Source organism: Pocillopora damicornis, chromosome 2 (assembly GCF_964200805.1).
Source record: "Pocillopora damicornis chromosome 2, jaPocDami1.2, whole genome shotgun sequence".
In the NCBI taxonomy this organism is placed as follows: Eukaryota; Metazoa; Cnidaria; class Anthozoa; order Scleractinia; family Pocilloporidae; genus Pocillopora; species Pocillopora damicornis.
Window position 1 is genome coordinate 10,575,170 of NC_142671.1, and position 20,598 is coordinate 10,595,767.

Consider the following 20,598-nt stretch of genomic DNA (forward strand, 5'->3'; position numbering starts at 1 on the left):
GTCGTGGCTCATGATTTTAGACAGTTCCAGGCATTCAGATAATAAATGGCTCTCAGTAGTAGCACAGAATGAAAAAGGAGGAGGGGAATTGTTAATCATCCTGCATTTTCAATTGAAGAAATTCTTTAGTTGTGAGTAGCCTAATGAAGTCCGGCGGCTCCGACCCTCTAAAATGATTATTAAAGCAGAAAATCCTAGACCTCCCCTCCCTCTGGAAATAACACCAAGATTAAAGGGTCTCGCATTTGCTTGCGGGAAACGCCAGTTGGCGCTCTGCCGATTCTGAAAGGAGTGATATTGGCGTGATTATTAGCTTCAGTCCATCTTGAGGGTTTTTGAGCAACAGAAATGTAAAAAATAGTCTCTGGAAGTTTTGGTGAATGAAGTGACAACATTTATCTGATCTCCTTTTTTCTAACAATTACCGACAGAAATAATCAATACCTGGCAAAATATTAATCGGCGTCACTAAACAGTGTTAGCGCCGTTCAACTTTCGAATAATAGTAAAAAAGTGTACATCGTACTGATTGGCTACATATATATCACTGAAGAAAGATTTAGTAAAGTATGCCAGATGGTTTCAATGTCTTGCCTATAGACGACAATTCATACGGCATCCTACGTTTACAATGAACTCCAAAACCGGAAAACGAATAAATTTGAAAATTGCAATATAGTCTTCCAGCGAATCTGGAGAATGGTATATCAGCGGTGTTGCCCATTTTCACTTCGGCTAAAACTTGCAGGTTTTGGGGCTTCAAAACTGGTGAAAATGAGATTGATGAAGTAATTTGTTCAAACGAGATATGATGTATAACGAAAAATCTGATAGTTTTTTAATGCAAATTGAACATCCATCTGACGTATCTGCTCATGAATATTTATTCTCAGTTTATATTTTTTCACGCTTGGTTCAAACGATAGTCGGTTGCTGTTCATAACAACATTTTATCCCTTTGAGGAACCGGTGGGAAGAAGACTCAGTTACATCCGAGTCCGTAGGTAGGCAATTTTGTGATCTCTCGTGATGAAATTCCTTCTTTCTAGGAATATTCACTTACGAAATATTTTTTACGGAAAAGGGCCCTGTGGAGTCTTTTACCTTTGTATCATGATTTCTCACGTATGCAAGTTGGTAAGATGGTTTTACAAAAGCGTGTTTTATAATAAAAAATGAAGCCTGTTTCATGTTCATAAGCGCCAAAAAAGTGACTTCTTGGTTGAAAAAATTAGTGCCTCTCAAGTGAAACTAAAATTTCCATTTATATTTATCTCGCCCGCGTTAGTACATTGTGGGAAGGAACATCCATAATCCCTCCTGGATTTTCTTTGCTTTCTCTTATGTTTTAACTTTATCAAGATAGAAAAAAAGCACGAGTGTCACTCTCGAAAAAACGATTCAAAATATACCGGCCGATCAATCAATAGCAAGTTTTCGTGGTTTTCTTATGGCCTGATGCATTTTGAGAGCGAAGGAACTAATGTGGACCAAGGGAAAAAATCTTTGAAAATAAAAGTCCATAAACGAGGAAAGTGAATGGACCTTTGTACCAAATGTGTTACTTCTGAGAACTCTCTCTATGCGCGGAGGATTTAATTCTGAAACGTTGGTGTTTATTTACTGTCGGTAAGTTAATACTCTGGAGAAAATCTGCCTACCTGTTGTTCAGATACGATAAACAATTCCTTGAAAGGAAATACGTGGCTCAAGTCATGAAAATTAGGTTGGGGATATTAAATATTGACACTGGCTAGACTCACATGGTACAGAATTTCACTTGCCAAAAAAATTTCAGTTTAAAGCGGGGCTCGAGAAACACCTGGTAAAGTGTCTTTAGTTGTTATAGCTTGATATTAGTCTTGAGTTGTCAGAAGTACTGTCAGACCATGGATTTAATTAAGAAAAATATCCAATGGACCTTGTAATATAAATTTTTTTTAATGATTCGTGACAGTGTAAACAAATGATCAAAAGTGGCTCCTAAAAAGCCAAGAGTAAAAAATAAATGGAACTTAACTATTTCTATTTCATGATTCGGCCGATGGCAGGTGAATTTCAACAACGACTAAATTGTCTTCGAATCAGTATTGCTGAAGAATAAGATTTAAAATCGCCTGCTTCAGCAGGTCTGATGTTGATATTAAAACACTGCCAGTATCATCAATTAGGGCTTGTGTGCAGAAAGGTTTGAAATATTCTTTGGAAGTAAATTGACTTGAAACAAAGATCGCGTGATTATTATGGAAAGCCGCGCGAAAGCGATGTTTACGTGGTCTCAAGTCACGCATGGCGAAACGAAGACTTGACAAAGGTAACATGACAAATGCATTTAGACGAGTGTCCATCGTTTCTAAATAAAACAGATAAATAAATAAATTTGACCGGTACTGTTTTTCTTTTTTCATTTTTTTTCCACAGGGTACGTGTTACTCTCAGTTGCCCAAAGTCAATTTGTAAAGTTCGTTTTATAACATTTTGTGTCTTGTTTTGTTTTACATTAATTTAAATAAATTCGAGTGAGTTGGACTTGTGGAAAATTAATTTTTGCAGGTGTGTCAGATAAAAGCTTCCGCTAAAATCTGCCCGGAATGATTTAATATTATGCTCACTTCCAATATTCCTGTTTACATTGGTAATTAAAAAACCGTCGACTCAAAATTGTAATTTTTTTGCTTTGCCTCTTTCTTCACTTTCGCCTCTAAATTGACAATTTTGAAAGCGATCATTATCATTCATGGAACTTTGACTGACTCGTATTAAAGTTGCGCCCAATTTAAATGTAGATCTGGGAGAAAATGAACCAAGTATTACCGAATGACAAACGCCTGAGGGCATCAACCTCCTGGACTTGTCGGCCACGCCGCCCACCGACAGTTGCTACGAATGTGATTTTCACTATTTAATGTTATTTTTAATACGCCTTTTACAAGGCGTATTAAACAATGAACGAAACTGGAGGCAGATAAATCTAAGAAATTTCTTGTTCATAATGCAGCATTTTGAATCATCAGGGGTAAGATACTTAACTCAGGTGATCGCGTTGCTCAGAAAAAACGTTTTTGCCCAGTTTAATTTCAGCAGGTCCCAAACTGAATGCATTCGAACGGTTGCATAGGAAACATTGCATCATGGACAGGGATGGCAATGGACTCAATGAGACCGTAATGAACCCGACCAATTTAAGCGGTGAGTAGTAGGATAGGAATTCAAGAAAATATATTCAAGAAGTAAATTAATAGGTAGTCGATATGTCAAATATACTACTGCCTTTAACATGCTTATAAGAAAGGGGAGTGGGGGTGGGGTGGGTGGGGTGGGTGGGGGGGTAAAATGAAATATTACTGTCAGACTAATCCCTTTCACTGCAAAATTGCTGGATGTAATAATTTAGGACCCGCATGTATTGCTTGAGTTTAACTTGAGACTCTGAAATTTTGAAATTAAGGGCTTATGCTTCCAGGAAGGATTCTCTTTTTAAAGAGGTTATCAATTCAGTGTGAATAAAAGGCGGATTTAATTCATTTTTATCCGAGACAGAAATAAAATCTGTTACGGTCTTGTTTTATATGGTCGCTCCTTCTTACATGGGGAAAAATTTCGTATTTTCCGTGACACAGGTTTTACTTCTTTTTTTCACATTTTCATGTCAACAGCAACGACAATAAAAACCAGAAAGTAACAAACGATATTTCTTTGATTTGCTTGGAAACCATAGAAAGAATGTTGGGGCTCAGAAAGCAGGTTTCCCCATGTTTATGACTTGCGCTCTTTAGTACATCCTTTAAGACGTCTTTTTTTAACTTTTCCGGAAGATTCTTCAAAAAGCAAAGAGGAGACGGTTGAGGTGGGTGTTATCGTAATGGGCCTCTGCTGTATTTGCCTGGTGGCCTGTGCACTAGCAGTTCTCCATCTCCGCTCGAGCAGCAGACGCATTTCAGGAAACCGTCGAAGAGCCGAACATTCAGAAGGTGTGTCTGAAGATCGATCACTTGACCCATTGGATGTGGCAGCACCGCCCTCTTATGACACAGGTAGTTTGATCTTTCCTCGAAATATGTGACTTTAGAGAATAATTCTGGATCATAGACCGTATAGATTCCATGAACTTCTGAACTCCGCGCGGATGCTTCCTCCAATGACAAAAGGGAATTCGACCCTGATTGGTCTCAAACAATATGATACGCTAACTTTGAAGAGCGCACTCGATATAGACTAAAACAAAAAATGATTACAGTTCTATAAGCGCAAGGGCCGTAGTCAGACTTCAGAGTAAGACGAGGCAAGTTTCGAGCGCCGAAGGCGCGAGCCGCTAGGGGGTATGCATGGAGCATGCCCCCCAGAATATTTTGAAATCTAGAGGCTCAGAAATGCTCTTTTAAGCATTTTCCGTGGCATTTTTCTTAAGAAAGTCACTCTTGGGCCAACATCAAGACAAGGCAGTTGCCTCGTCTTGCCTCATGCTAGCTACGGGCCTCATGAAAACTCCAAGTAGGTCAGGTAAATGCATGTAAATTGCTCTAAGATCAGACTACAAAGATTTTGCTGATAATAGCTGATAGTGTGGCACAAGCACTCAAGAGATAATTCCAGGTCAAAAACCGATACACTTTCGAATTCCTCTTAACAATCAATATAAATTCATTTTAAAGCAAATAGAAATGAGCATAGGAAGGATTACTATACCTAACAAAAGATTTCCTTGACCCATCTACAACTTGCGTTTTCATAGGTTTTGTTGCTTTCCCATGTTTGGAGAGGGGACATTTAGAAAATGAATAGAAATTATCCAAGATCTTGTTGTCTTATGCATGAATAAGATTTGTCTAATATAGATATTTAATTTTGGAACATAGATTTATGCCCAGCTTTCTTTTTCGAATTGAGTCATAAATTGTACAAAATTTGTAATCGAATTGATTTTCTTCATATCGACGTCCACAAGAGATTACTAACCAGTTGATATTGTCTTGACGTCTTTTGATATATTAATCATTTCATCCCCTTTTCCTTTAGTAATCCGTTCCCCTCACCTGTACCCGCCCTCCCGACAGATCTCTATGTCTCCTGGTGTTTCTGAAACGCGAAGAAGCTCCGGATCAAGTACATTCAGTCTGTCGCTTCATAGTCCTGGACTCACCCGTCATTATCTTGAAGCACCTCGAGAAACACCTGAAGAGAACCTCTCTGAACACCCGAGTTTGCAGATGTTTCACCAGGAGGACAATGAAGAGCCTCCCCCACCTTATCCAGGGAATATAATTTCAACAGAAACAGGACAAGATGCGGGTTTAACGGTCAATGTCTGTCAAGGCAACTCGAGAACATTCAGCGAGAGCACCGGACAAGGTGAAAGGAATCAGAGAACAGTTGAAAATGAGCTTAACAGTTGGAACTCGGAAGCACGGGAAAGTACAAGTCACGTGATCAATGCGTGGACTAGTTGCGAGGCTTTGCATCAGTCACCAAATGGAGATATCCGTAATGAATTATGTAGAACTGACATCGATCAATTAAATTACGAAAGGAGGATGCCAGTCTGCAATCTTAGACAACCTAAAGTTTTCCGGACGGTTGTTTCTTATTCATCGCAACTTCAACGTGGTAAAGAGGCCGTGAGCGAGTCTTTGGCCTTCTCTGATGAAGATGCTAACACCGTGTAGTCATTAATGCTGTTAAGCCAATCTTTCTATAGTAAATTCTCATTCTTCAAGTTTGCAGTTTTATCTGACTCAGTGACCAAACCGTCATGTAGCGAAGCTCCCTCCCCACTTCCCTAACTGTATACATAACTAGGTCAAGCACACTCTCCTGGGAGAAATGAACTCCTGCTACCATGATCTCTTAATAAAATTCACCGTTAACGTTATGGGAAACAAACAATAAAATTAACAGTCCTTGAGACCCAAGCAAACAAAGATTACATATGATGACTCTTTTCTTGTCAACGAGTCGTGCAGTGATGACATCGTGGAAGTAATATGGTAACGGTAGTAGCATTTTAAAACTTTCATGTTTTTGAAATTCACATATGAATCCCTTATTTCCTAGCCGTTTTAATGCTTAATTGCCTCCCAGGTTATGTAGGAGGAACTAGTCACATTTTGATTACAACTCAATTCTCCTGGTTTGCTTTTTCTTTTCTCTTTTGATGGGAGGGGGAGGGTCCAACTTTGATGCAGAATAAACATATCTTTTTTACACTGAAATGTCAAATATCAAAATTTTTCATGATAATAAAATTTTAATTAGATACTTTGAGTTGTCGAAACTCAGTCACTATTACCGACAAGAGTTCTTCTCAGAACTACACTCATCCGGACGATCAAACTACACTTTTATATTTATAGTAATGTAATTTCGAACCCCAAGGGTTCAAATAATTTGCTGTACTTCAAGCTGCGTAGCAGTATTCCTTCCTGTTGATGGAGAATCATTTAGTTTCAGACGAGTGGTAGATATAAATATACCAACAGCTCTGGAGAGGAGGGGAGCGTGGGGGTGTTCCGGACCCCTTCAACCCTCTCCCTGGATCCGCCACCGAAGTACATTTTCATAATCTGACCAATTACCGCTTTTGTGACCAAATACTTTCTACATGAAATGACTTGCATTGTCAAAGTAGTTGAACAGATGAAAAAGAAATCAATTTGATCACAATATGGTTAGAAAAGCCATTCTTATTTGATGTAACGTCGAGCGAGTATAGTAATCGTCTCAAGAAGGACTGTGTTTCAATAAATCCATGTCTTCGACCATAATTTTCTATTGTTCCGCCTTTCAGAACGCTTCCTGGAGCGATTAAGTTGCAAAAGTATGGCAGTATGAAGTCGTTTGTACAATCTTTTGCTTTTTTGAAAATAACTTCCTTCCACACACCACACAACAATTTTAAGACTTTGCCGCTTCCATCTGAGTTATAGCGCGAAAAATGACAAGAAAAGTTGTCTCAAATACTCGATCCATTGTTGTTTTCCGACGTATTTTCCTGCTTCTTTTCTTTCGCGATTACCGACGCAGTTGCATGCTAGCGGTTTCTCGCATCAAACTAAAGTTTACAGGACATGCGCAACAAAATGCCACTCTACCATGACACATTCCTTCATCGGCAGGGAGAATGAAGATTAAGGAAGTTGGAAAAATTCTCGTGCTTTTACCTTGCCATATCATTCTTTTATCGAATGCTATTGTGCTTCCAAATTTCTATCCTTTTGGAGTGAGCGAGGGAGACCAGCTTGTTCCGACAAATGATGACGGAAGCTCTGGGACGATACCGATATCAATTTTGTTTCCTTTCTACGATAGGAATCACAATTCGCTGTTTGTAAGTATGCTCATTGTTTTTTTTTTATCGCAAAAAACTGAATATGTCCCTTTGTGATACAAGCACATTAACAACGGGGCATTTCACATTACGAACATTATTATAAATGTAATAGTGAAGTTTGATCGTCCGGGTGAGTGTAGTCCTGAGAAGGACTGTTGTCGGTAATGGTGACTGACGTTTTGACAACCTGAGCGGAAGTCAATATCAGAGTCAAGTGTATTACTATAAATGGCGTCCAGACAGATTGTCTTGAAGCCTCATAGCTAGTCTTGGTGTAAGTAGTCGCGAAAATATCGAAGTGGATTCAGTTAGCCGACTCGGTAGGACGCCGTTAGTTCATTAAGGAAGGAAGAAGATAATTGCGTGTTTTGTTTAAACGGCGTTGTGATGACGTTTAATTCATCCTGTGTTCAAAGATTCGTAATTCGCAATGTAACATTGTTAAACAACAATAAAACTATAACAACGTTGAATAAAGGGGATAAGTTTCTTAAGAAACTGTGGTGCTGTGTCGGTGGGAGAGTATAACGGGGTAATTCGGTACTGTCAACGGAGTTTATAGCGTAAATTGGCCGTCGTAAAGAGTTTAAAAGCTGAAGTTTCTAGCGTCAGCCCTTCGTCAGAGCGAATGGAGAAATTCTGAGTTTTGTGTCTGTTGATAGGCAGAAAACAGAGCAACGTTATTGGTGGGAATATGGTAACAACGTTGGTCTACTTCGTAAAAGATTCAAATTCCGAAATACTAAGAATAGAAAAATGATTAAACAGATATCACCAGACCGGAACTTTTTTGAATAACCGGCTTAAATAAGGCTTATGAAACAGAATTAACATGATTACGTTGCATAGCCTCTTTTCCAAGTCAACCGTCACCTTTATTTTTAAGGCATGAACCTTCAAAGCGATGACATAAGCAAAAAAATAAGCTATCATATGACATGATCATATAAACTTTAAGAGACATATATGTGCTCCAGAAACCCTATAACTTGTGTTTGCTCCTTGTCCCACTACAAGGAGTATCAATTAAGACATATAGCTGACAGCGTCTTGACATTTCAAAAAGTAATCCAACCCTTTAAGATTGTCCTCCAATACGCTAAAAAATTCATCAACTTAGTGAATTTGAAATTTTTCAGCAGAAGACTGGAAGGTTAGTTCTTGTCCCGCTTTAAAAGTAACCCTTCATAATCTTTTGAACGAGGACGTTAGAAACAACAATCCGCATTTAACTTTTTCTTTTATTTCGTTTGATCAACTAATCTCCCAAGCTTCCTCCTGTCCAAGGCTTCATCAGGGAACCCTAAGTTGAAGGCTTGACTTTAATTTTTAAAGAATTATTTATCCAAAAATTAATACTATTGAAGGACGGGTTTCAGAGTTATACAAATCTCTAAAGCAGTTTCTTAACATCTCGAGTTTTTGACTAGACGAACTACAGTTGGACTCGCTGTCATGCTTTATCTTTTGCTATAATGCTGTCTTTACAGTTGTCCTGTTCCGCTACTGGCCACCAAAGCGGTATCAAAGAAAAGTTGACGATTCCATTAGTTTAGCCGTAGATTACGGGTTTAATTTATCATTTCAGGTCAACACCAACGGGGTGATTTCTTTCCTGGTCCAAGTTTCACAATATACCCCGGATCCATTTCCTCTGGGAGATCGTCGTCGACTCGTGGCTCCATTTTGGGCTGATGTTGATACACGTAATGGAGGACAAGTGTTCTACCGTGAGACCACAGATTCGCAACTGCTTAAACGAGCTACTAATGATGTTTCAGCCACCTTTGTAGATCACAAAAAATTCAAAGCCACTTGGCTATTCGTGGCGACGTGGTATGAAGTCGCTTTCTATGGTGCTGGGAATTTCTCACCTAAGGTAAGGCTTAATTTAACAATTATTCACCGCAGCAATTGCACTAAAAACCATTGTCCTGTAAGGAAAATGATACCAGGATCAAAAGAGAAAAACAGTAATATCCATAGCAATGCTAATGTGTGCCCCAGTGCATGGATATCCAAGAGAAGCACGACAACTTCCCTGTAGATGGAATACTGATTTATTGTAGGCATCTACTCCAGACCCTCGTTAGGGTTCTCCTAAAGTTTGTTAGTACTGTCAGTATGAAAATATTGTTTTATCTACACTGTCTCAGCTAGGGCTCGACTCTATGGTCTACCTCGATCTCTAGTGCTACTCCTGCACGTCAATCATCAGGCCACTGCGTCTCAAACAAACAAACTCCAGGAAAACCAATGCTCCTCGAAGCATTGTAGGAACTTTGACTGTCTAGGGGAAACAAAAATCTCCGTCTGCCGTAGTGCCAGTCATTAAAGGTTGTACTCCCCCCACCCCGAGGGTTGTCCAATACACCCAATTAAACCGCTACGATTCGTCTAAAGGCAGTTTTTGAATCGTTTTACCGGAAGTCGATACGCGGTTAATGCGTCTCGTTGTACCGGAAATCTGATAAACCATCTCTCATTAGATGGAAATGCACACCGGAAGTCAATTTGCAAGACACTTATAAAAATATCTCGCAAGTAACTGTCAAAGGTTGTTGAAAATGTTGTCGAATCGAACGATTCCTCTCAGTTAAGTCGACTCGTCATACCAGAAGTCGATTTGCAAGGCACTTAGAAAATATTCCGCAAGTAGCTAATAAATGGGGTTGAAGATGTTGTCAAATCGACTCGATTCGACTCGAATCGAACGACTCGTCACAGTTGATGTCGACCCGTCATGCCGGAAGTCGATTTGCAAGACACTAAGAAAATATTCCGCAAATAGCACAAACTCTCTGTTTCACGGAGAAAAGTGTCGTCGCCATCCAGCCTATTCCGCTTCCCACCGACAAATTCCTCTTTATCTCAACAGACATACTTCTTGGCAACCGATATAAACCAAACAAGTTTAAAAAAGTTCTTTCCCACAAAATGAAGGACTGTGAAAGACGAAATAAACAAACACGATCTTCGTAGAAGCCAGCCATGTTGCTTTCAGGTCTCCAAAGTTGTCGTTTTCAAAACAAACACACAGAAACGAGGTGATCGCAAGACAAATCCTTTGTGAATCGACTTCAGGTGAAACGGATTGACTTTGCTAATGACGAGTCGAGTCGACCCGTACGTGTCGACTCGTCAACATTTAATGCCCCTGTTTGACGCTTTAGGAAGGAAGAGGGTTCATCGTAGCGGTTTGGGTGTATTGGACATGTATACCCATCCCAAACTACAAAAATGAGCAATGATTGAGAAAAAAAAACATTGTAAATATTTAATGCGCCAACCTACCATTTTCAATTTTCCTTTAGAGAAACACTTTCCAGGCGATTTTGATAACAAACGGACGGCACTCTTTTGTAATTTACAATTATAATAAAATCACTTGGACTACTGGCACAGCAAGTTCAGGAAACCACAGTGGACTTGGCGGTACCCAGGCACAAGTAAGATGGTAGTGTCTTCTGCTAACTAAAAAAGGTTACTAAGTAACGCCCGATTTAATCAGTTTGCCTTCAAAATCTTGGCAACTTAACTAACCTTCAAAGCCAACCGAGACTTAGGAATGACAATTTTATTCAAAAAGGAAATATTTAGTTCCAGGAAAATTTCATAATTAGGCGTCTTAAAATCTCTGATTTTGAGTTGGTCACTTGTTATAATTGGTCTTAGTTCCCCATTCCGCTGTATTAATCATGAAGAAATGGGGTTAGATGGGGTTAGAGCCCTCCTAAGGTATTAAATGATTTGTGTCCACTTATTCCAGAGTTGCTACACCCCTACCGTGGTGATGAAACTCTGAGCAGCTTTAGTAGCGTGTCATCCTTAAGACACACATAAACATAGCCATTTTATGCCGGCTTCAGGAAAAGAAGATAATTGGTTGCATTTGCCGATGTGTGCGCTATAGGTAATCTCTTCGCATCAGGAGTGTATTTCACTGGGGGTAAACAGAGGTGGCAGCACATGAAATATAATACCATGCTGTCATAAAGTGAAGATCCCTCCAATTACCACCTTCCATTTCTACGAATAGTGGATTTTGATTCTTTTCAACGGTTGCTTCATTTTTCGCTGACAGGCAGGTTTCAATGCTGGTGACGGCAAACGCTTTTACACTATCCCAGGGTCTGGCACTCATGACGTTATCAATCTTTTTAAAACGTCCAATGTGGAAAGGCCCGGTCGATGGATATTCCGTATTGATATTGCGACGATTAAGGAAGGTGGTTGCAACACGAAAGGTCAGAGTTGTAGGCCTTTTTTCCTGTAAGTGACATAAGATTTACCGAGTGAAGGGTACTAATTTTAAAAATGGAATAATATAGTTTTATCAACTGAATTGTCAGAGCGAATGACGAAGTGCTAACGCTCGAAACGCCAGCTTTGAAACTCTTTACGGTGGCCAATTTACATTATCAAGTAAGTAGATTACGCAAATTATCTTGGTGCACTCCCCCAACGACGCAACACACAGTTTCTTTAGAAACTTAACCACTTTATTCATTTAAAAATTAGTTTGGTGTTTGTTTATACTGCGCAACTGGTTCATACAAACGAAGGCGTTTTACGTCAAACTTTTGTTGGCGCTAGCGTAGAACTGAACCTCACGATTGTATTTTTAGCGCTACAGTATGTTATCGACTAAAAACAGCACTTAAGGGTTGTTTTGATGTTCCTCGATTGTGAGTCATGAGTAGCTGCATGGTTTTTGTGATAGTTTTTTTATGGCATGATGATGAGATGACGACGACGACGAAGATCACGATAATGAAGAAGACGACGAAAACGGTGACAAAGACGATGACAATAACTGTAATGATAAAGATGCGCAATGTAGATTCTTGTTTTTTTATTTATTTTTTTAAAATCTCTTTAAGGATCAATTGTTATTTCACCGGGCTACGCAATCATGCTTGGAGGTGACAACCTTTTCGTGTCTGGACCTTGCTTCAAGTCATCAGATGACATCATATGTAAATTTTTTGGCGACAAAGCAACCAACGGAAGTTATATAAGTCCCATTCAGGCATCTTGCACTGTGCCAATGCTTTATTTGACTGGCAGGTTGACAATGAAAATGTCAATAGATGGAGGAAGGAGTTTCGATTACCAAGGCATCATCACCATTGGTAAGATTAGACTTTGGAAAGTTGTGGTAAAGCCTAGGCTTTTACACTGCATAAAAGACTATTTTGCTAAGGCCCTCAGTCTATTCGTTGACCCGGGTGTTGCCTGTGAGTAAGTTTCTTCGAAAAACTCGATTCAAGAGGCTAGGTTTTTAAGTGGAATATGCCGTACAAAACGGTCTCATTTGTGTAAAAAAAGGTAAGTCTTGGGAGATTTTTGGTTAAGCTTATGCCTAAAACTGTTTCTTTAGTATATCTGAAAATGGCTACATTTCATAAACTTTAGAATTACCATATCTCCAACTGCACCCCTTAGAGGGTCACTAAAACCTTACGGGCGTGTCAATCTTGGAGCATGACAATCCCACCTCCATTGGTTAGGAGCTCGAGTGATTCAGAATTTTGAGTAGTGACGTGTCTATAGCTAACAATTCATCTGATTCAGGTATATGTATATAGTTTTTTATTGATGGTGCATCAGAGTTTTTAAGTCGGGACGTATCCTTACCTAACACTTGCTCTTATTCAGGTATATGTAAATTGGGTTTTTATTGATTTTTGCTCCTTGCCAGTTAACATTGTCAAATTCAAGCCAGCTGTCGTACGGCATATGGCAAAGAAGTGGTCTGAACAGAGTCAAGTCCGGATTACATGGGATCCAGCGTACCTCGGAGGCGAGAATCAGAGAGTAACAGTTCAACTGGCTCGTTTTTCCATGAAGGGCGACGGACAGGTGGTTTTTCATAGCACATTCAATGTAGTGGCAGGTCAGGAAAATGATGGAACCAGTCAGTTCGTTGTGCCAAAAGGAGTAGGTCAAGGGTAAGAAGCCATCATTGCTTTCATTTTCAATCATGCCCAAAATAAACTCAGTCTGCAGCAACTTCAAACTCATCGAAATGACGATGAATCATAAAGAACCTCCTCATTAAATTCAAAGCTTACACTAAATCGTCAACGATGGAAAAGCTTAAATTTTTCCTACAATAAGTCTCGGGAAGTATCTAGTTGGTCGAGAAATGATTATGTAAAATTAATTGTTTGCTGCGTTATCGAGTATTTTGTTATCGAAGCTAGCGAAACTTTTCTCTTCAAATCACAACGGCAGAAAAGTACACTGTTAGTCGAAAGTATACAAGCCTTCTCAATGAAAACCTTTTTAAAATTTTTTTGCGTTCACAAACCTTTAGAGCAAAAGCTGGGGATGATCGCTTTGTCACACTGGTTCTAGTAAAAAGGATTGCTGGCAACTTCGGCAATTCCCCTGCCGAGTGGATCTGGAGCGATCCATTCCATTGGTTAAACTACGGGATTGCTAAGCAGAGATGTATGCACTGGTATAACAGGCAGCCTGATCCAAAGACATATACAGGTGAATCACAAAATAGCCCATTTTTTATTGAAACGAGATCCTGAGAAGCTAGGCAGATAACATTTAGTTGAGGGCTACTAGTAACGGCAAACACAAATCTCAATTAGCCGAGATTACAACGCTACGAAAATAGGCTGATTTAGCAACAGGACGGGAACGTCAGATGAAGACGGGAGAGGGAGCGGAATAGTCTGGATTCTGTTCTAATTTGACCATATTTGGGTATTTGCACTGCGCGCGCTGTCGTCAAGTGAGGTTCCCGTTGTCTTGCTAAATCAGCCTAATATCAACAAAAACTCTAAAATAAATGAGACAACAGCACAACAGGATGGTCCTAGAGGAGAGGTCTTTCATAGCAATGTTTAAGGCAGACCTAATTGATGGTATTCCTTGTTCACAGATGACATCTCCCTCCTTTCCTGCCCGCAAACGTTTCTTCAAGCAATGGCGGACCGCGGTCGATTTATGTTAGACGAATACTGTCATCAAGATGCTGAGCAACACTGCGCTTTATACCGTAAGGAGGCTACGCATTGCTTTAGCACAAACAACCCAAGGTGAATATGTATATTTGATACACAAGAACTTGAAAACATACTTAACTTACAGAAATGAGTGTACGTCAGCAGACTGAGTCGCCTACTCTGTAGTAAAAAAAAATCGGTTTAGTCTATTATAATCAAGCACGTATGCTTATTGCTTACTTATTGCCCAGGTGGGAGGGTCGGACGGAATTTATGAAAAAGAAAAAAAGATTTTCTCGTCCTTCCCAACCCACCTCGGTCAACAAGCATGTTTCCATATGATCGCCGTTCCTTCTCCTTCCTCCATTCTTGTGGCATCTCACGGGGCCGTAAAGCTTTTTCACGCCTTGTTCTCGCCGTCGCGTTCGGCTTTTTCACGAAGATATCCCTCATAATGTTTGTCAATTAAAGCCCACTCTAGCTTCATATGATCGGAACGGCGTTCTTCAGATGATTCCATAAGTAATATTCAAAGTTTTTACTTTAAGCTAACTTAGCGAACTGGCTGAGCGTCTTCTTTAACTAATTAGGTACTAGGGCGAAATACAGTTTTTATCTCCTGTTGGAAGAACTTACGTTTTTCTCTCTGGGTATGCAAATGCCATTGATTGAGACAGAACATCCAACTTCATTCTATTTGCAGTGAACAAGGTGCTGGACAGCAGTGTTGCTATAATGAACAAGGAAACTTGATGATTGGTCCAAAAAATGGAGGGTCCCTGAATCGGGTTCATATTGGTGCTGGAGTGCCATTTCTCTCTCATTTCTTCCACGACTTGATGCCTTATTCAGACTGCTGTGTATTGTCTGAGAACTGTGGAAAGTACTTTGAGAAGAGACCATCAGATAACGGCATGAATTACGAGCCTCCACGGCCAGGTTGGATATCAGTAACTTTATGACTATCCTTTGTTTCAAATGGGTCTCCTTGTGAGCAAAACTGCTTTTTATTTTATCCATGCAAAGTGAGTTAATGGCACGTCTTCTTGACAGATATATTGAAAGGAGACTTCGAAAACTAAGATAAATACTAAGCCCGCTAATCAATTATACTTCGAAATGTACTGCTGCGACAGCTATTGGGATAAATTTAGCTGGAATTACTAATGTTTGTAATTTCTAAACCGAAAGAGCTGTGAAACTCTCTGAAGTGCTTTGTTATGGTCATCTGTCTGTTGAAATGGCCTGATTGTTAGGATTCTTGACAAGTTTCGTCTTGGCAATTTGTTAAGAGGTCAAGGAATTTGGAATTGATAAGCGGATTTCAACTATTTCCATCACATTCGATCCCCCCGCCATTTTTTCCTTTTACTTACATGCAGTTTTCAAGTCTTTTTTTCGCAAATTTTTGTTTTTGATGTTTTGTATAATGTAATGATGATGATGTTGCCGAAATATTCGCCGCAAATTTCATCTAGTTGTGGTTAAGTATTAGATTGAACCTAGAGGTAAAATTCAAAAAAATTATTTTTAACTGTTTTTTTCTGTAGCCACTGGAGTCGGCGAACCTCACATGATTACTTTGGATGGAGTTGAATACACCTTTAATGGTTATGGCGAGTATCAAATTCTCCAGGTAGCACCTTCTGGGTTCAAGCTACAGGGAAGAATGCAGCCTTTAATCAATCGCTACGGCAGAAAGACTCTTGGTACAGTTTATAAGGCGTTTGCGATGAAGGAAAATGGCTCGGATATTGTTCAGGTAAACACTGACCAAACAGAAGCTAACCTTCGACTTTTCTATAGAAAAAAAGGGGGCTGTCAATTATTCAGAAAACACTTGTGACCGCGGTTTAAGCTTTCGCTGTGCGCAGTTTAAAAAGATTAAAAAAGAGAGAAGAATGTTCATTAACCAATGATTATAAAATGCAGCAGTTTATTTTTCGCCTTAACAGTTTTGCTCTCAGTTGTTTTTGAACAGAGAGGAAAACGCGTGGCGGTTACTTTCTGAAGAAAATGTTTTGCCCTTAAAGGAAAAAGAGTAGTCGAAGTGCTGTGTTGGTCCTAAAGACCCCATCGTCTGCACTCTAGCTAAGCAGACTCTAAATAGAAATATCTATCGGCAACTTGAACTGAATTCTCTCTGATCAGGTTCACATCAACGGCCGCGATGAAGTTGACGTTCTGGTGAATGGAGCTTTGATGGAATTTGATGAGCGACTGCTAATGGATTTTAATGGCGTCACAGTTTTAAAATACAACAACTCTTATAAATATTCCACCATATTCAATTCTGGGATATCAGTTACAATCGAGAAGGCCGATGAACTTTTACAAATGATGCTGCTGGTGCCACAGATGTATAAAGGTATGCCCCATCCTAAACATTCGTCTAAAGTGACATCCTGGAATTTATGATCACAACAGGTCGAGGCTGTTTCTCTTTGTTATAACAAATAATGATGAAATTAAATTCAGCGCTATCTGAATGATGCTGGCTTTTCTTGATAAGCTGGATAGCCTTCTTTATGAGAAGTATCTTTAGTAAAGCAATCAAGCGGCAACTGACAGGTAACGCCGGCAAACTGCAGCAAATTGGAAGGAAGAACTACTGTTTGATTATTTAACGCCAATTAAAAGGCAATCCTCAGTTTTAAATAACAAGTACGATGCGACAGTTTTTAGTTCTTTGAAATTAACTCATGTGTTAATATGTCTATTTATTTCGCTTTTCTCTCCTTACTATGTCTGTTAAGGAAACACAAGTGGCCTTCTGGGATTCTGGGACGGGGACCAAGTAAAAGAATACCTGCTTCCTAACGGAACCTTCCTTGACACTAATTCAAACCAATCACGAATTCATTACGAATTTGGACAAAAATGTAAGCTACTACACTTGAAACTATACACTCAATGTTTATAGTAACCCTTGGTCACTTAGATATACAACCAGAACGTTAATTAAGTACCTCCTGTAGAACTCAGGGTGACATGACGTTACTCTTTAGGAGGAAGTATTCATCTAACACTGTTTGACATGCTTTTGGCAGCTCTGATGGTTGCTTTCTAGCCTGTAAAAATCCAAGATTTCTTGAAGGAAAAGTCATGCCTTCAGTTTGATGATAAGTTGCATTTCCCTGGCCTCAAATGGTTTTTAAGCACAGGATTGAGGTTAAAACACTTTAAACTACTCTTGAGATATTTGTGAACCTTTTCAACCCCTTGGTGTTTTAAATATACTTCTTACGAACATGACAAAGGTACATAAATGCACTCAGCTTAGCCGTCAGTTAGGACTTGACCCTAGAAAATTGTTACCTTACCGTAATGTCATCCTCACAGGGGCTGTAACTGAAGAGGACTCATTATTCACATACGATTATGGCGAAAATCATACCTCTTATGTCGATGTGGAGTACATACCGGTATTTTTCGATCAGGAATTGATTTTTGATGACTTAATCTTCGGTCAGAAGGCTCGAAATGTGTGCGGTAATAACAAGCAATGCCTGTTTGATATTTACACTACTGGAAAGATCAGCATTGGGATGAATTCCAAGAAGGCCTTGGAGTCGTTTGTTGCTGTCGTAAATGAAATAGAGACCCCAGGTTAGTGGCTCTTTTGTTAAGTGTGCATATTATGAGACATGATCGATGAAAAGTATTGCTGAAAAAAGAGGAGATGCATAATCCCTTGCCGAAGATTTTAAAACGCTGCGTTTTGCAACACAGTATTGCCAAATCGCTTATGATACTGTTACATGTTTTAAAATATCAACTTCAGAATTGGTAACTTTGTTGACCTTTACATTCAACTTTCAAACCAGTATATTACCGAATGATTGAGTTTCAGTGATGATCTACAAAATACTGGAACTGTTCTGGTAGTAATATTGTTAGGGACTTGTTGTGAACCGGCTCTTTGTCGTGCAGAAATAACCTTGGGCTGGTTATATTGGTGACCTGTGATCAATGACCAGCGAAAACTTGAGATCCAAACGTTAGCAGCGAGAGATGTGAATACTGAGAAAACTAACTAATTCTTCTCCGCGTGAGGTTTTATGCATGAAGGATAATTGTGCATCAGATAATTATTGCCACAGTTCAAAAGTGCGTGAAAAAAAAACATGATCGGCCAGACGTTCGTGGCTGCGGATTTTTCCTGAAGTTTGTCTTGATACTGAATAAGTAGCTAAGAGATATTAAATTCTTGCAGGCTGTATACCAATGGAGAACGTACTTCGCAATGGTTTAATGCAAAGAAAGGATTCTAAAGATGGAGCCATGCTATTCAAGTTCCATTGTGACACAGGTTTCAGTCTCACAGGCCCTTCAGTTATTCGTTGTTATCAAGGACAGTGGAATGGCTCTAAACCAAGTTGTGAACCATCAGGTGAGCTCTAACTGCTATAAATCAGTTGGGAGAACAGAACGCTATGAATACTGCAAATGCCGAAAGGCTCAGAAAGAAAGCATGAAAGCATTAGTTTTAATTTTATTTAAAAAATCAAAGAATTTTTTTACCAGTATTATCTTTGAATTTAGTTGTTCTGCTCTTCAGGTACGAAGAGGAGCTGGAAACTGTGGTATGTCCTCGCTTCTGCCATAGCAGGGGTCGTACTCATTGCAGTGGTTATTGTGGTCTTCTGTTGTATTAGACGGAGATGTAACAATTCTGACGCCAATGAAGTACGAGAAGCTTCACAAATTGGACAAAAGATCAACGCGGACTTGACTCTCAACAACCCGGCTTATGTATCATGCAACGATCTGAAATCAGCTTGACATTATGCTCTGCCTCGTATATCATCATATAATCAAAGTAGAGAGGCTTGGAAAGCTAGAACAATCATCAAAGAAATGGAAACAAGGAATAACGATGCTGAAGTTTAGGTTGGAAGCTCCCTAATCGAGATTAGTCTTTCGTCTTTTCACTATAACAGAATAAACTATTGCACATTTTGCACGGTCAGGTTAAGAACACTTTATAATAACCTTTAACAAAGAAATATGCTGGCTCTTCCAACCCTTTTTCCAGTCACGTCTACGTACTTAGATTGTAATTTAACATCAACCCCTAACAAAAGTAATATAGTGTGAGTTGGTTAACTGACTGGAAATAGCACATTTATCACCTTTAAGTGAGGAAGGAACTAAACTTCTGTAGGCCACCATCACCTTTATTTGAAATTAACTTCATTTTTGGATTATTGTGTCGTCTCTAGGCCTTCTCTGGGTCTTCCATGTAGGAGGCACATATTTCCGTTTATTTTTCATTGTAGATAATGGAAAAGAAATATGAAATATTTCTTTCCTTCAAATAACTTAGCAGATGACATAAAATGTTAGATACCTCAAATTATCGAAACGTTAGTCACTACTACCGACAACAGTTCTTCTCAGAACTACACTCACCCGGACGATCAGACTACACTATGACATGTTACCCCCCGGGTTCAAACCATTTACTGTGATTCAAGTAGCATAGCATTATTCCATCTTGTCGATGGAAGAATCATTCAGTTTCAGACAAGTTGTAGATATAAATATACCAACAGTTTTGGGGATAGGGGGAGGGTGGGGGTGTTCTAAACCCCTTGAACCCCCCTCCTGGATCAGCTACCGAAGTACATTTCATAATCTGACCAATCACCAAATACTTCCCACATGAAATAACTCGCACTTACAAAGTAGTTTGAACATGCAAATAAAAGGAGAAGAACTTTAAACGTTTTTTCTATACCTTAGTGTAGTGGTGTATCTTGCTATATTGGCAGTAATTTAATATGTTGCAATTATAAGATTTCCAAGCAGACATTTTTGCCAACGATATCAAACGTTTCGTAGAATGTGCGCTTCAGAACTTTGATTATAACACAATCGCAAGTTTGATTTCATTCCTCACAATCACAACTGCATGAAATGTTTCGTTCAACTGTTTTCCGCTTGTTTGTGTCATCAGATTTAGCATATCAGGAAAGTACACTCGACACCAGAAGCCATTAAGCTCCTGTTGACATCTATTATTGACATGAGAAAGGAACCCCACCCTACCTCAAAACAAGAAAATTTTAATCCCATGATAGCTTCATTTTCATAAATTGACCGTGGCTAAAAAAATTGTTTTTCTATCTTATCTCAAAATAAAATATACAGATCGCTCCCAAGACAAGCTCAACACTCCAGAAAAAAAGAAAACGAATAATCGGCCGGATACAACTACTAGTTAGTTACTTTATGGGTGATCTTCAACTTGAGAGAATACTTATTGAGTGCAGCATATGCATTTCCATTATCGGAAGT

General features: G+C 39.2%; 2 protein-coding genes across 4 annotated transcripts; both read left to right on the forward strand.

The window, feature by feature from the left end:
• Nucleotides 1-746: 746 nt before the first annotated feature.
• Nucleotides 747-5,918, forward strand: LOC113670925 (uncharacterized). 3 transcript variants are annotated; one of them, XM_027187139.2, is made up of 4 exons: nt 747-1,004; nt 3,071-3,189; nt 3,816-4,034; nt 5,017-5,918. In XM_027187139.2, exons 2-4 carry the CDS (start codon nt 3,132-3,134, stop codon nt 5,661-5,663), a joined length of 924 nt encoding a protein of 307 aa, XP_027042940.2. In that variant the 5' UTR covers nt 747-1,004; nt 3,071-3,131; the 3' UTR covers nt 5,664-5,918. The 3 variants fall into 3 exon arrangements, with proteins under 3 accessions (XP_027042940.2, XP_089051576.1, XP_089051575.1); XM_089195450.1 differs by having other exon boundaries at nt 886-1,004; nt 2,787-3,189; XM_089195449.1 differs by lacking the exon at nt 747-1,004 and adding an exon at nt 1,641-1,825.
• A 1,129-nt stretch (nt 5,919-7,047) lies between these two features.
• LOC113670782 (sushi domain-containing protein 2) lies at nt 7,048-20,027 on the forward strand. Its single transcript, XM_089195451.1, has 15 exons — nt 7,048-7,324; nt 8,916-9,206; nt 10,642-10,776; nt 11,412-11,574; nt 12,211-12,462; nt 13,032-13,281; nt 13,650-13,831; nt 14,232-14,388; nt 14,999-15,234; nt 15,846-16,057; nt 16,447-16,663; nt 17,052-17,177; nt 17,638-17,904; nt 18,512-18,688; nt 18,857-20,027. Exons 1-15 carry the CDS (start codon nt 7,118-7,120, stop codon nt 19,078-19,080), a joined length of 3,096 nt encoding a protein of 1,031 aa, XP_089051577.1. The 5' UTR covers nt 7,048-7,117; the 3' UTR covers nt 19,081-20,027.
• Nucleotides 20,028-20,598: the final 571 nt, after the last annotated feature.

Bases quoted from the DNA above. Each gene is read 5' to 3' on its own strand.
- LOC113670925 (XM_089195449.1), top strand. From the start codon at position 1,764: ATGGTACAGAATTTCACTTGCCAAAAAAATTTCAGTTTAAAGCGGGGC. The intron at 1,826-3,070 runs GTAAAGTGTCTT...GTTTTTGCCCAG, and splicing joins CGGGGCTCGAGAAACACCTG to TTTAATTTCAGCAGGTCCCA. The intron at 3,190-3,815 runs GTGAGTAGTAGG...CTTTTCCGGAAG, and splicing joins GAACCCGACCAATTTAAGCG to ATTCTTCAAAAAGCAAAGAG.
- LOC113670782 (XM_089195451.1), top strand. From the start codon at position 7,118: ATGAAGATTAAGGAAGTTGGAAAAATTCTCGTGCTTTTACCTTGCCAT. The intron at 10,777-11,411 runs GTAAGATGGTAG...TTTCGCTGACAG, and splicing joins TTGGCGGTACCCAGGCACAA to GCAGGTTTCAATGCTGGTGA. The intron at 17,905-18,511 runs GTTAGTGGCTCT...AAATTCTTGCAG, and splicing joins AAATGAAATAGAGACCCCAG to GCTGTATACCAATGGAGAAC.